The following is a 13,367-nucleotide window of genomic DNA, read 5'->3' on the forward strand; positions in this document are numbered from 1 at the left end:
GGAGGGCACCAGTTCTGTGCTAGGAATGGCCTGGGAATGGGCTCATCACATATGACCCTGTTGACTGTTTATTACCAGCAAGAATGGCTGAAGAGCAACTCTCCTCAAATAAAAATCATTTCCCACAAATGCCCCTCAACATTTAATCAATTCATAGTCAGTGTGATATAAAATAGAATCAAATCATTTGTTTTCTGGGGGTGTAGTTTGCAGCAAATATTTCTCAAATGGCTTGGCAGGAAGTAATATTGTTATGGATGACTGGGAGGGTTTTATTGGATAATTAGTTATTTCTGATTCCAAATTTTTCTAGGCTTAAATTACTGCAGCCATGTTTTATGGAAGAAAATCCTGGCATCCAAAATATCTATTTTCCTTGTGTTTGCATGTGCCTTGTTGTTGTTGTTTAGTAGCTCTGCTGCTGCTGCTGTCGCTTCAGTCGTGTCCGACTCTGTGCGACCCCATAGATGGCAGCCCACCAGGCTCCCCCGTTCCTGGGATTCTCCAGGCAAGAACACTGGAGTGGGTTGCCATTTCCTTCTCCAACGCATGAAAGTGAAAAGTGAAAATGAAGTTGCTAAGTCGTGTCCGACTCTTAGCGACCCCATGGACTGCAGCCCACCAGGCTCCTCCGTCCATGGGATTTTCCAGGCAAGAGTACTGGAGTGGGTTGCTATTAGTAGCTCAGTTGTGTCCAACTCTTTGCGACCCCGTGGACTGTAGCCCACCAGGCTCCTCTGTCCATGGGGCTTGCCTGGAGGCAAGAATACTGGAGTGGGTTGCCATTTCCTTCTCCAGGGGATCTTCCCAACCCAGGGATCGAACCCAGGACTCCCGCATTACAGGCAGACACTTTAACCTCTGAGCCACCAGGGAAGCCTGCCTGGAGGGTAGATGTGCTGAATTATGTTCTTAGCTTAGGTCAGATTCCGGGGACGCCTTCACTTTGGAGTTTAGTGGGACAGGCTTGCCGGGTGCTCAAGGAGAGTGCAGGACCATCCACGGGGCAGCGTGCTAAGAACAGCTGGCCACTGTGTCCTGCAGGGTCACCTCTGTGAGCATTCCTGGGAAATGTCTCTCTTAACTCTTAATATCAGGAAAAGCTGTTCTCCTAAATACTTGGTCTTTATCTGTGAACACAGAGTCCTACACTGATCTTTTTGCTTTGGCTCCCAGAAAACTCAGAACTGAACTGGTCATCCCCTTCTATTAAGAGCGAGGGTAAGGGTCCCTGGGTATTTGGTCTTAGGAATTAATGGAACACAATTAGACAGAAAATGATAGATAGGCAGATAGACAGATAGATAAAATGCAGGCAAAACCAACCCTCAGCAATCTCCTTTGCTCTTTCTTCATCCTTTGCCCGTGGACTAAAGCAGGAAAAATTAACCCTTCTTATTCCAGAGCCTGGCAGTCAGCAAATCACATCAGCAACTTGCTGTCTTCAAGGGGAGGAGCCCTCTGAGCAGAGCCCTCTGAGCAAATCCATCCATCAAAATTGCTTCCAGGAGAGAGTGTGGGCGTCTCACTCACACAAGTTGCTAATGACTGACAACAGTTTATCAGCAATCTGTTTGTCTCTAAACCAAGGGACTGCCCTCCTCAGTGTGAAATTTGAGGAATCAGAATAGGCAGGCATCTGGGGGGCAGGGAGGGACGAGGGCTGCACAGTGGCCCCCGCTGGGGACTGGCTGCTGGGCAGCTCACTAGTGTTCTTTGACCAGCTGCCACATCCTGGCCTTTACCTGCCTCCTCCTCCTTCTCTGAGTAAGACTGCGGGATAGGGGAAGCATCTCCCATATCTGCTGCCCTTTCAGGCCTTCTCTCTGCATCTCCTAGAGCAGCTCTCTCCATGGGCTTCATCCAAAGAAGCCCTCAGTAAATGACAGCGGAATTAGAATTTGTCTTGCGCAGCACGAAATAGCTTAGGGACAGGGGAGGCAATGGGCTTTCCTAGTGGCTCAGATGGTAGAGTCTGCTTGCAATGCAAGAGACCCAGGTTCAATCCCTGGGTTAGGAAGATCCCCTGGAGAAAGAAATGGCAACCCACTCCAGTATTCTTTTTTTTCTTTCTTTATTTTAATTGGAGGACCATTACTTTACAATATTGTGGTGGTTTTTGCCATACATTGACATGAATCAGCCATGGTGCACATGTGTCCCCCATCCTGAACCCCCCTCTCACCTTCCTCCTCACCCCCTCCCTCAGGGTTGTCCCAGAGCACTGGCTTTGAGTGCCCTGCTTCATGCATCGAACTTGCACTGGTCATCTATTTCACATATGGTAATATACATGTTTCAATGCTGTTCTCTCAAATCATCCCACCCTTGCCTTCTCCCAGAGTCCAAAAGTCTGTTCTTTACATCTGTGTCTCTTTTGCTGCCTTGCATATAGGATCATCATTACCGTTTTTCTAAATTCCATGTATATGCATTAATATACTGCATTGGTGTTTTTCTTTCTGACTTACTTCACTCTGTATAATAGGCTCCAGTTTCATCTACCTCATTAGAACTGACTCAAATGCATTCTTTTTTATGGCTGAGTAATATTCCATTGTGTATAGGTACCACAGCTTCCTTATCCATTCGTCTGCCGATGGACCTCTAGGCTGCTTCCATGTGCTAGCTATCACTCCAGTACCCTTGCCTGGAGAATTCTATGGACAGAGGAGCCTGGCCGGGTACAGTCCATGGGGTCACATAGAGTCGGACACGACTAAGCAGCTGACACAGGGAAGGCAGTGAAGACGTCGGGGTGGAGGGCACACACGTTGGGCTGGGCCTGCTTTCAGGTCTCCCGTCTGATGCCCCAGCACACCCAGGCTGCGTCATAGCCCCCTCCCTCAGCTCTGCCAGCTTCCTCCTGCCTCCTCCAGTGTCCCCCATGCCAGGTCTTGGCAAGAGGCCTCTGAGGATGCAGCAGCATGGTGCGGGCATGGGCACTGGCATTAATTCTGAGCTCTGCTGTGAGATGTGGGTGCATCACTCATCCCTCTGAGCCACAGTTTCCTCGTCTGTAAAACCAAGAGGACAGTGCCTGCGTCACAGGATTATGACCGAAGCATGAGTGAGTTCATTTATTTAAAGCACTCAGCATGGTGATGGCACACAGTGATGCCCTTTTCTAAGAGCAGGGACCATGTCTTCTTCACCCCTGGGGACATGGACCGACGGGGATTCTTTCCTAGCACTGAGTGGACTGTTGTTCTCCGTATCTACCTTAAGACATTGTTGGAGAAGAAATCTGAGTTCCTTCTCACCTTCCGATGTTATAGTGAAGGAAACCAATGCCCAGAGGCTGGAGGGAGTTTCTCAAAGCCACTTGGCCTCTTCATAGAGGAAACGGACTTGAATCAGGTGCTGCTGGGCCTCCCACCTAAGACCTGGAGCTGTGATTTTGGACTCTCGGAGTCATGGAAGAAGGAAGGTGGATCTCCAGCTCCTACTTGCCTTTCAAAACTCACAGGGTGTTGCCTCCCAGGGAAGCCTTCCTGGACCCCACCCCCACCCCTATGCTGAGCCCAGTGGCCCTGGGCCAGGGTTCCCATCATGCCCCAGGCTTCCATTTATCCCTCAGGGACCTCTGACAGGGGTGACATGCTCTAGAGCTAACAACTGGAAAATTGAGTTTACAAAGAGGGATCCGTGGTTTATTTTCTTCACTACAGTACCAGGTAGAGACATGCCTGGTGGAAGTTGAATGAATGAATGAATGAGCATATATCAAAGCAAATTTGTTTTCTATAGGTTCATAACACTTTTAATAAAGATTCTCTCCTCCTGGACTTTGTGCCTACTGATTCTGTCTTTCTCTTGCATTAAGATTTCTGATATTGAGAGCCGGATTTCAGCCCTGACCAATGCAGGGTTGAACATAGCACCCTGTGGGCGCCTCACCAGAAAACGAAACCAGAAGCAAAGGAACCAGGTGAGTTTGTCCCTCGCTCCATCTGCTGGAATACCGCATGACCTGGAAAACGCAGAAGATAAAACACCTGTGGCTTCACGAAGGAGTGCTGATGCCTGTGTTCTGTTTGTAGGTACAAACCATAGACACGTCGAGGCATCAGAGGAGGAAACTGCCTGCTCCACCGGTGAAAGGTACGCTTACATCAGACCACAGAGCCACCCAAGAATCAAGCCTGACTCATTCACTTAGAGTAACTCAGAGATCTGAGTTTGAGGACCAGATCTAATGAGGTGTTCTCATCCAGAATTACCCTTGTGGAGAGTCTGTCTTGCTTTGGATTCCTCCAAGAGGCAGACCCTGGGACAAGGATGTGATATGGGAGGTAACTCCCAAGAAACACGGATATGGGAAGAGAGAAATGATTCAGGGAAGGAAGTTAAGCCAATACAGTGTACTTTGATCAGTATTAATAGTTTGCTTCTTTGTGCAAATGATGCTAAACCCTGATGGGGACTTCTGGGAGACAGTATTAACCGTATCTCACACTTTCCTGCTCAAAGAATTAGGAAGATGAGGTTTTTCAACTCTCATCTTTGCTTGAAGGTTATTTTGGGCAGGGACATTAACTCCCTGGTACTTCTGACCTGCCCCATCACTCATGGGCTAAGAGAGAGTGGTGGTGCCTGCAGCAGGATGCTGTCAGAGTGGACTGGGATGGTGACTGTCAGGGAGATGTGAGCACACGCCGAAAGCATCTAACTCAGGGCCCGACTTAGAGGGATTCCAGTAATGCCAGTCCCATCGCCCGTATCTACTGGTCGTTTTCAACCATCTCCCTGGATTCAGAAGCCACAGAGTGAGGATGCCAAACTAAAAATTTAGACCTACAAAGTAAAAGAGTAGAAAGTCAGTGGATACATGTTTGAGTCCTGGGTCTACCCTTCACTGTTCAACAAACATTTACTCAATGCCTACTTTATATTCCATGGAGCCCTAAACAATGAAAATACACTGCAGATCCATGAGCTCTTATTTTGAAAGCCTTGGGTCTCTATGTGTTTCAGAATCATTTGGACTTTAGAAAGGCAATTCGGTCTGTGTGCCGTGTGCTTCCTAACAGCCCCCTCCGCGTGGTGTCTGGTGTAGCGTCTGATAAACACATCAGTACCCTGCAGCCAAGTGTGAGAATGCTCATGCTCTGTGGGCGGGACAAGGACCTGAAACGGCCACTTGTCAGCTTACATCAGGTTTTGCCATTAGGCAGTTTTGACTCCAAAGTCATAAAGATTTGCCTTTTTTTTTTTTTTTTTTTGAGCCTTTTATATTTCGGAATTGCAAATAAGAGTTAGTAGACTGTATTGGATTATCTCCAAGCTACCTTTTTGCCAGAAAGCCACCAATGAATGATGCCTTGGTTTATTTGATCTACCCCAAAATAAATAAGGACTTCCCTGGTGGCTCAGAGGGTAAAAGCGTCTGCTTACGATGCGGGAGACCCGGGTTTGGTTCCTATGTTGGGAAGATCCCCTGGAGAAGGAAATGGCAACCCACTCCAGTACTCTTGCCTGGAAAATCCCATGGACAGAGGAGCCTGGTAGGCTACAGTCCATGGGGTCACAAAGAGTCGGACACGACTGAGTGACTTCACTAGTCACTAGTCAAAATAAATAAACAGGACAAAACGTTCCCACAGTCAGACCTATGGACCCAGAATGAGATGCCAAGTCTAGAACAAAAATCTGGGTAGAATGGACAGCTGCTCCTTCTTCCTTAACCATCAGTCCAGCTTCCACATGATACTCATTCCTGTGTTTCCTTTTAGCTGAAAAAATTGAGGCGTCTTCAACAGCCACCATTAAAACATTTAACCGCAACTTCATTCTCCAAGACTCCTCGACAAACGGGACTAAAGAAAGGAATAGCACCCCCAAGGATTTGATAGTAAGTCATCTCTGTCTTAATGCCAGTTACTTTCACTATTGATGGCCCCTCCATTCTGCAGCCATTCTTTCTGTGGATCCCCAGTCAGAACTTCCTGCATGATCTCATGGTCTGTTGGTTAAATGACAGGGTTCTTTATATTGCTAAACTCCTGGGTATGTGAATACATTCTCTCAGCTATATCTCCAGCTCCTTTTAGGAACCAGGTTTAATATAAGAGAAATCAAAACATGTAGACAAAATGTAAGGTCTAATTGAGGTGTACAAGTTTTTATTCTGCCTTTGGTTCATATTCACTCTTCCTTAAATTTCTTGTTAGCCATTAATTACTTGTGTTCCTACAAAAAAGTCAGCAGCTGCCCATAAATGTGGCAAAGAAAGGGATAATGGATAATTTGCATAAACCTGGAGATCACGTAAGAGGGCTAAGGGATTACACCAACATATGCTTCAGAATTTTGCAAATGCTCGATGCTGCTTACGTGGGAGGTAAAGATCCAGCTGAACTGCCCCGGGGATACTGATAATGCTGAGGGGGCAGAAGATGGCTGGTGACAAGACTGAAGCACAGGCAGACCTTTTATGCATCACCTGTTGCTCCCTTCCCTTCCCCCCCGCACTGCCCCTGTGTCCTGAGCACACAGACACCAGGAAATGGCACAATGGAGGGCACGCTCTTTTGAACTACAAGTTACTACATCTCTCAGGCACCATATGGCAGCTGTGCAGCCCACTGCCTTTGCTTCACTGGTGAGCCAGTACCCCGACCTTCCAAAGTCCAACCACCTGGCTCCTGGCCATTATTGCAAAGACCTAAAAAGACGCACTATTACTCTAAAAGGGCAGACCACTAGGGCCAGGGAAGGAATCTGTTATAAATAAGACAGTTAAAAATAAATTACCTTAGGGGAAAGTGGGAGGGTGGGGAAGAGGGATAAATTAGGAGTTTGAGATTAACATATACACATTAGTATATATAAAAATAGACAACCAAGAAGGACCTACTGTATAGCACAGGGAGCCGTACTCAACCTATAAGGGAAAAGAATCTGAAATATATATACATACATACACCTAGGCTGCCAAGGTGGTGCTAGTGGTAAGAACCTACCTGCCAATGCAGGAGACATGACTTGGGTTCAATCCCTGGGTCAGGAAGATCCACTGGAGGAGGGCATGGCAACCCACTCCAGTATTCTTGCCTGGAGAATCCCATGGACAGAAGAGCTTGGCGAGCTACAATCCATAGGGTTTCACAGAGTCAGACACGACTGAAGCGACTGAGCACGAAGCTCGCATATATACCTGAATCACTTTGCTATACTCCTGAAACTAATACGACATTGTAAATCAACTATACTTCAATATTATTTTTAAAAAAAATAAAGAGAATAAAGCTCCAGGTCCCCCCTCTCTTAAAATTAAAAAAAAAAAAAACCAATAAATAAATTACCTTCCATAGAGATAGAACATAGATAAGTGGTTGCCAGGGGTTCTGAGGAGGGAGCACAGAAAGAAGTGCTTAAGGATAAGAGGTTTTACTATAGAGTGAGGGTATGTTTTGAAACTTGACTGAGCTGGTGGCTATGTAACATTGACAGTGTACTAAATGCTGCTGAATTGTTCATTTTTAAATGGTTAATTTTATGTTTGTGAATTTCACCTCAGTAAATTTTTTTTTAATAAGTTAACTTTAAATAACACAGAAAGGTTAAAAATGAAAGGATAGATGATGTTTGCTAAATAAATGGAAAGAAAAAACAAAGGGCAGGAATGCTACTTTCAAACAAAGTAGAATCCAAGGCAGGAAGCACACAGAAGAAACAGGAGGGGGCATGTTTAGATATTGATAAAATAAAGGAAATCATGAGCCTTTCTTGAACTGGAAAACAGAGCAATTTAATGTGCCATGGTTAATGACTTTAAAATTCTCCTATCAGCCCTTGGAAGCCCAGTACACCAGAAATACATACAAATTAGATAATTTGGAATAGTGTAATGACTAAGCTTTAATTAAGAAATATATCTAAAAAACATATCTAACTTTACACTTAACAGAGAGTTCACTTTCTTTCCAAACATCAGTGGACCACTTATAAAAACTGATTTTATACCAACTACAAAGAAAGCCTCAATAAATTCCCACAGGTAGAAAGTATAAAACTACCCTCTGTGACCCCAATCCTCAAAATAATCTCACATGTTCTGAAACTGTTGAAACCCCAACAACCAAAGCCTGATGGGGCTGGTAAGTGTGTACACATCTCCATGCTCACTTACACACACAGACACATACAAATCACACACCAGTAGTGCTTCTTCAGAAAGGTGAGGCATGCTAAATAAAATATTAGCAAATTAAATGCAGGGGTACTTTAAGTAATAAATTACCAGATAAATCTTACAGAATGCAACAAGACCTTTAATACTGAGATAATGATTAATAAATCCCACAAAAAATTCATTCTTTCCAAATTAACTTATAATCTAATTCTCGTAAAATTCTTAGTGAGATTTTCTTAGAACTAAAGTTCATATAGGAATAAATATGAATGAATAGACAAGGGCAATTTGCAAAGTTAAAATGGTTTTCCTGCCAGATTTTTAAATAAATTAAAAACTGTAAAGAAATTGATGATTAATGAAATAGAATAGAAAGCTCAGAAATAGATACAGGCACATATGAAAGTCTGTTTTATGAATTTTTTAAGCCTTAGGAACCAGTAGAGAAGGTATAGATAATTAAAAAAAAACAACAACTGTGCTTGGCAAATTAGCCAATGGGATGTAGTCAGAAGGGAATCAGTTTGTCTCACTCCATATACCAGAATGAATTTCAGATGGATTAAGAAGTACATGTAGAAATGCATCACTTTTTGAGTGCTGTGAACTGTTCCACTGGGCAATGGGCATGAATACCTTTCATGACATAAAAAAGCAGCAGACGTTGTAAATGGCCTCGCCTGCTTTCACCGAGTGGCTGATTGCACCTGCTCGTTTTCCACCTCAGGAGCCCACCCTGGAGTCTGCTGTGATGTGTTAGCACCGTGGAGCCCCACTGCCAGTGACCCACTGCCTCCGGCGTACACGACAGTGCCTTGCCCCAACAGCCATCGAATTGCTGCACGGATTTCCACCTGAGGAGAGGGCCTGGGGAGGCCACAGCGCACCCCTGCACAGGGCTGTCCTGACACCTCAGCCAGAAAGCAGACCCAGACTTCAGCATCAAGGTCTTGCCTACTCTCTGCCTTAGGCTCCCAGGGGAATCCAAGACAGAACCCCAGATGCTGGCTTCCAACAGCAGAGCTCCATGTTCAAAAGATGCGTCCTCTCCCTGTTCACTTTGCTCTGTGTGTGGTCTTTAAGACTTCATTTTATTTTATTTTTTTTACGCTTTTGATTCAACTAGAATTACATGTCAACAATTTGTCCCAAAATACAGTGCTGGGGTCAGGGGATAGTGGAGGGAAGGGTGTTAACATTTAAGTCATCAGTTCTTATTAATCTCTCACAGGCATGTCTGTCCTACAAATGCTTAGGAGAAAAGTGAAATGCCCCTGTAGTGAGCACTAGGGACTGTCTAACTTGGGAGCCCTCAACATCAAAGTCTCCCTCTAGCCACCTTGTTCCTGCTGGCTTCTCGCCCACCACACCACCAATTCCTCCCATCACTTTAAAGTCGGAAGCCACAGGACAGAAAGCTCTCACTCACCCATGCCATGCCCGAGTCTATCTGAAACAATGTCTCATCAAGAATTCAGGGCTCTTCCTTGGACTTGCTGAGAGTCTCCCCGCTCTGAAGGGGAGAGGGGCCTGAGAAAGCCCACCATTGGCTTAACTTTAGTGCATTGTCCAGAATCAGTAAGATGTGGTTTAGCAATGACCGCGTCTAAATGAGGTTTTAGGTAACTGGATGATTGCGGAATTCAACCACACAAGGAAATGCTGTACTCCAAAATTTACCTCCCAATAAAAATTCAGCCGAAGTAGTAAGAAGACCCTAAAGATAAAAATGGTTAAGGACCAGCCTGAGAAAACTTGCATGTCTGAATAAAGCAAGGACCAACTATGAACTCAACAGACGCAAGAGTTGACGCTAACTCCCCTTGTGTGGTCTCAAATGCATGACTGTTCAGTGTGTTTATAAAAGCAAATGGAGTTGGAATTTCACTCAATTAATTGAGTACTAGCAACCTTTTTTAAAATTTTCCCCTTGTATATTTTGAATCCAAGGAAGAAGGTACAAGATGGAAAGTAAAGGAATAGCATGATTGATGTTTATTAAGGGACTGCTCTGAAGGAGGTGATGGACTTACCATTCTAATCCTTATAGCAACCCTATTCAGTAGGTATCCCCATTTTTCAGATGAGGAGACTGAGGGCCAGAGTGATTAATTTGCCAAAATCAGACCTTTAAGCTAAGTGTAATTTGAACGCCTGACAAAGCCTCATTCTGTGTTGTTTTCAACTTCTCTGTTCTTTTGCTGCTGTGCACATTTCCAGACCTGACTTGCTGCTGAAATGTGTGTTATGATCCATTCCTGATGGGGGTCTACCTATCCTCCAGTAATATTCCTTGCTGATGCTGTATATGTGTTATCCAACAGAAATGAGTCCTTTGAAATAAAGTAAATCTTTGGCTTTTCGTTCTGTTGGCGTGGTTAAAAGCAAACAAATACACAATTTTAAAACACAACAAAAAAGATCTGAGTTCCAAATAGAGCGTTTTCTTTAAGAGGCATGAAAAGCAACTACTGTTGTGTTACAGTGTTAAAATATTCAGTTTTCCTTGACAAAAATGTGTACTGTGTAAGCCTTGCAAAAAAAAAAAGAAGAAGAAGCCTGCTCTATGGCATTTGAATTTTTATAAAGGTTTCCTTGTGCCAAATAAGTGCAAAGATTTAATTTACTATTAAAATCCATACACATATGTTATAGTTCCAGAAGAATTATTTTGTCATCAAGTGATTTTGATCTTCAGTGTCAATATTTATATTTAGATTAATTTTTATAAATGAAAATATTTTAATGGTTTAAGAAAATGAGGCCAATAGGACCATATCTTTGATGACTTCTGAAAGTATGCTTGCCTTCATGTTATATGCACATTGCCAAGAATTACTGTCAAGAAAAATGATCAAGAAGTAAAAGTCATTTATGAAAATAATGTTTGTGGGTGTGTGATTTTTTCGGTTTTGGTTTTATTGGTTACAAAAGACTGGGAATGAAGAAGGGGTAGGGAAGTCAATGGCTAGTCATTGGCAGGGCCAAGATGCAAAGCCATGGTTGCCCCATACCCCATGTTCCTTCTGGTTATACCACTCACCTCTCCACTGCTTGTCTTCCTGAGAACAGAATCGCCCAGGACCACCTCTACTGAGGGGTCACTCAGGTAAGACTAGCAGTTCTCAAAGCAGGAGGAGGGGCAGTGTGATTTTTGTGCCTCAAGGGACATTGTCACAACTTGCTGGGGGCAGGACGCGCACAAACAGCAGCCAGGGATGCTGCTAAACACCCTCCAGCGCACAGGACAGTACCACCCAAAACAAAGAATTACCCAACCGAAGACGTCAGTGGTGCCGGGTATGAGAACCCTGGGTTAGACCCTGGAGGGAAGCCTGGACACCTGTGGAAAAGCCGCTCCCACCTCCGCGGGGACTGTGTGGCTGAGTGGGAAGCAGGGCAGTGACTCTCTCAGAGCCTTTCACAGGCTCAGAGGCAGTTGTTGGTCCTGTGAGGCTGGCCTGCTCACACACTGGCCCTTCCATCCCCGGATGGGAGTAGGAACCCACAACAAAACTGCAATGAATGAGGGAATAAAACAGCAGCAAAGAGCAGATGGACCGAGAGATGGTCATACTGAGTGAAGTAAATCAGACAAAGAAAGACAAACATCATATGATGTCACTTATATGTGGAATCAAAAGAAAATGATGCAAATCAACTAAGTAATGAAACAGATTCACAGACATAGAAGCCAAATTTATGGTTACCGAAGGGGAAGGTGGGGAGGGATAAATTAGGAGTTTGGGATTAACAGGCGCAAATCACTGTATATAAAATAAACAACAAGGATTTATTGTATAGCACAGGGAACTATATTCAATATCTTGTAATCTATAATGGAAAAGAATCTGAAGCTGCACACCTGAAACTAACACAATATTGCAAATCAACTATGGCTTAAACAAAAAGAAGCAGCTGAGAGCCTTCTCTGCCTGAGAGGCTGACAGTAGTACTCAAGCTTGAGTGGGCATCACAATCCCCTGCAAAAACACAGATTCAGGGAATAAATCCAGTCACCTCCCATCCTCAGTTTACCTTCCTCTATGCTCCCATGGACGGCAAGGATATCAAACCAGTCAATCCTAAAGGAAATCAACACTGAATACTCGTTGGAAGGACTGATGCTGAAGCTGAAACTCCAGTCATCTGATGTGAACAGATGACTCATTGGAAAAGTCCCTGATGCTGGAAAAGATTGGGGGCAGAGGGAGAGGAGGGCATCAAAGGATGGGATGGTTGGATGGCATCACTGATGCAATGGACATGGACTTGGGCAAACTCCAGGAAAAGGTGAGGGAAAGGGAGGGCTGGCGTGCTGTACTCCATGGGGTCACAAAGAGTGGACATGACTAGGTGAGTGAACAATAACAACAACGCTCCCATTAATGTGCATGGCACAATATTCGCTAAACATTCACAACCAGTTAACACTTAGGTTGGTGGGGCATTTCAGATGGGGCCAGCGGGGAGAATGACACCAGGAGACCCTCTGAGATATTCTCTGGGCAGCATTTCCAGACCAGAATTCCTGACTTCTCTACACTGCCTCCCGTCCCCAAGCACATTCCCATAGGACAGCAAGACATGGAAACAGCTAAGAGGGTTCAGACGCACTCCAGTTACCCAACCATTTGTCTACCCTAACCCAGAAGCCCAGAAAACTTGTATTGAGCAGCCAATGTGTGCTGACACTCCAAGTATTCAAGAGAACCAGTTTGAGTCAATAATTTGAGTGTCAAGAGCGATAGGCAACTAAACTTGTAGAAAATTTACAGCTCTTCTTGTTCCCAGGATAAACAGGAACAGAGTAAAGATAGTATTTTCCCCTAAGAAATAAGAGCTTGATTTGCCATGCCAAAAAAAAAATAATAAAGTGACCCAGTATTCATAGCATTTGAAGGCTGCCAGAAAACACTGAGCTCTACTCTTTGACATCCCAAATGCCAGGTTGGTGACCTAGCACCTCATCTGTAAAATGGAGTTAAAATAGCTTCCTCATGGCGTTGTTAAAAGGTTCACTGAAGGGCTTCCCTGGTGGTCCAGTGGTTAAGAATCCACCTTGCAACATTGGCTTGATCCCTGCTCCAGGAAGATCCCGCATGCCATGGAGCAACTAAGCCGTCTATGCGCCACAACCACTGAGCCCACGCCTACAGCCCATGCTCCGCAGCAAGCAAAACCACCGCAATGAGAAGCCCATGCTCTGCAGCAAAGAGTAGCCCCCGCT

The 13,367-nt window shown here is 44.7% G+C and overlaps 1 protein-coding gene across 4 annotated transcripts in view; it reads left to right on the forward strand.

Annotated features, from left to right (window-relative positions):
• The window catches only part of MYRIP (myosin VIIA and Rab interacting protein), a 228,280-nt gene extending 217,259 nt beyond the window's left edge, over positions 1-11,021 (forward strand). For all 4 annotated transcript variants that reach the window (XM_086366026.1, XM_086366027.1, XM_086366025.1 and 1 more), the window contains 4 exons: positions 3,827-3,931; positions 4,044-4,104; positions 5,736-5,854; positions 8,865-11,021. In XM_086366026.1, coding sequence (XP_086222152.1) covers positions 3,827-3,931; positions 4,044-4,104; positions 5,736-5,854; positions 8,865-8,897 — 318 coding nt within the window. In that variant the 3' untranslated portion in view covers positions 8,898-11,021. The remainder of the gene's footprint in view (positions 1-3,826; positions 3,932-4,043; positions 4,105-5,735; positions 5,855-8,864) is intronic.
• Positions 11,022-13,367: the final 2,346 nt, after the last annotated feature.

The sequence above is a fragment of the Bos grunniens genome, chromosome 22 (genome assembly GCF_055505025.1).
Source record: "Bos grunniens cultivar Pamir isolate PY7600 chromosome 22, Bosgru_T2T1.0, whole genome shotgun sequence".
Lineage (NCBI taxonomy): Eukaryota > Metazoa > Chordata > Mammalia > Artiodactyla > Bovidae > Bos > Bos grunniens.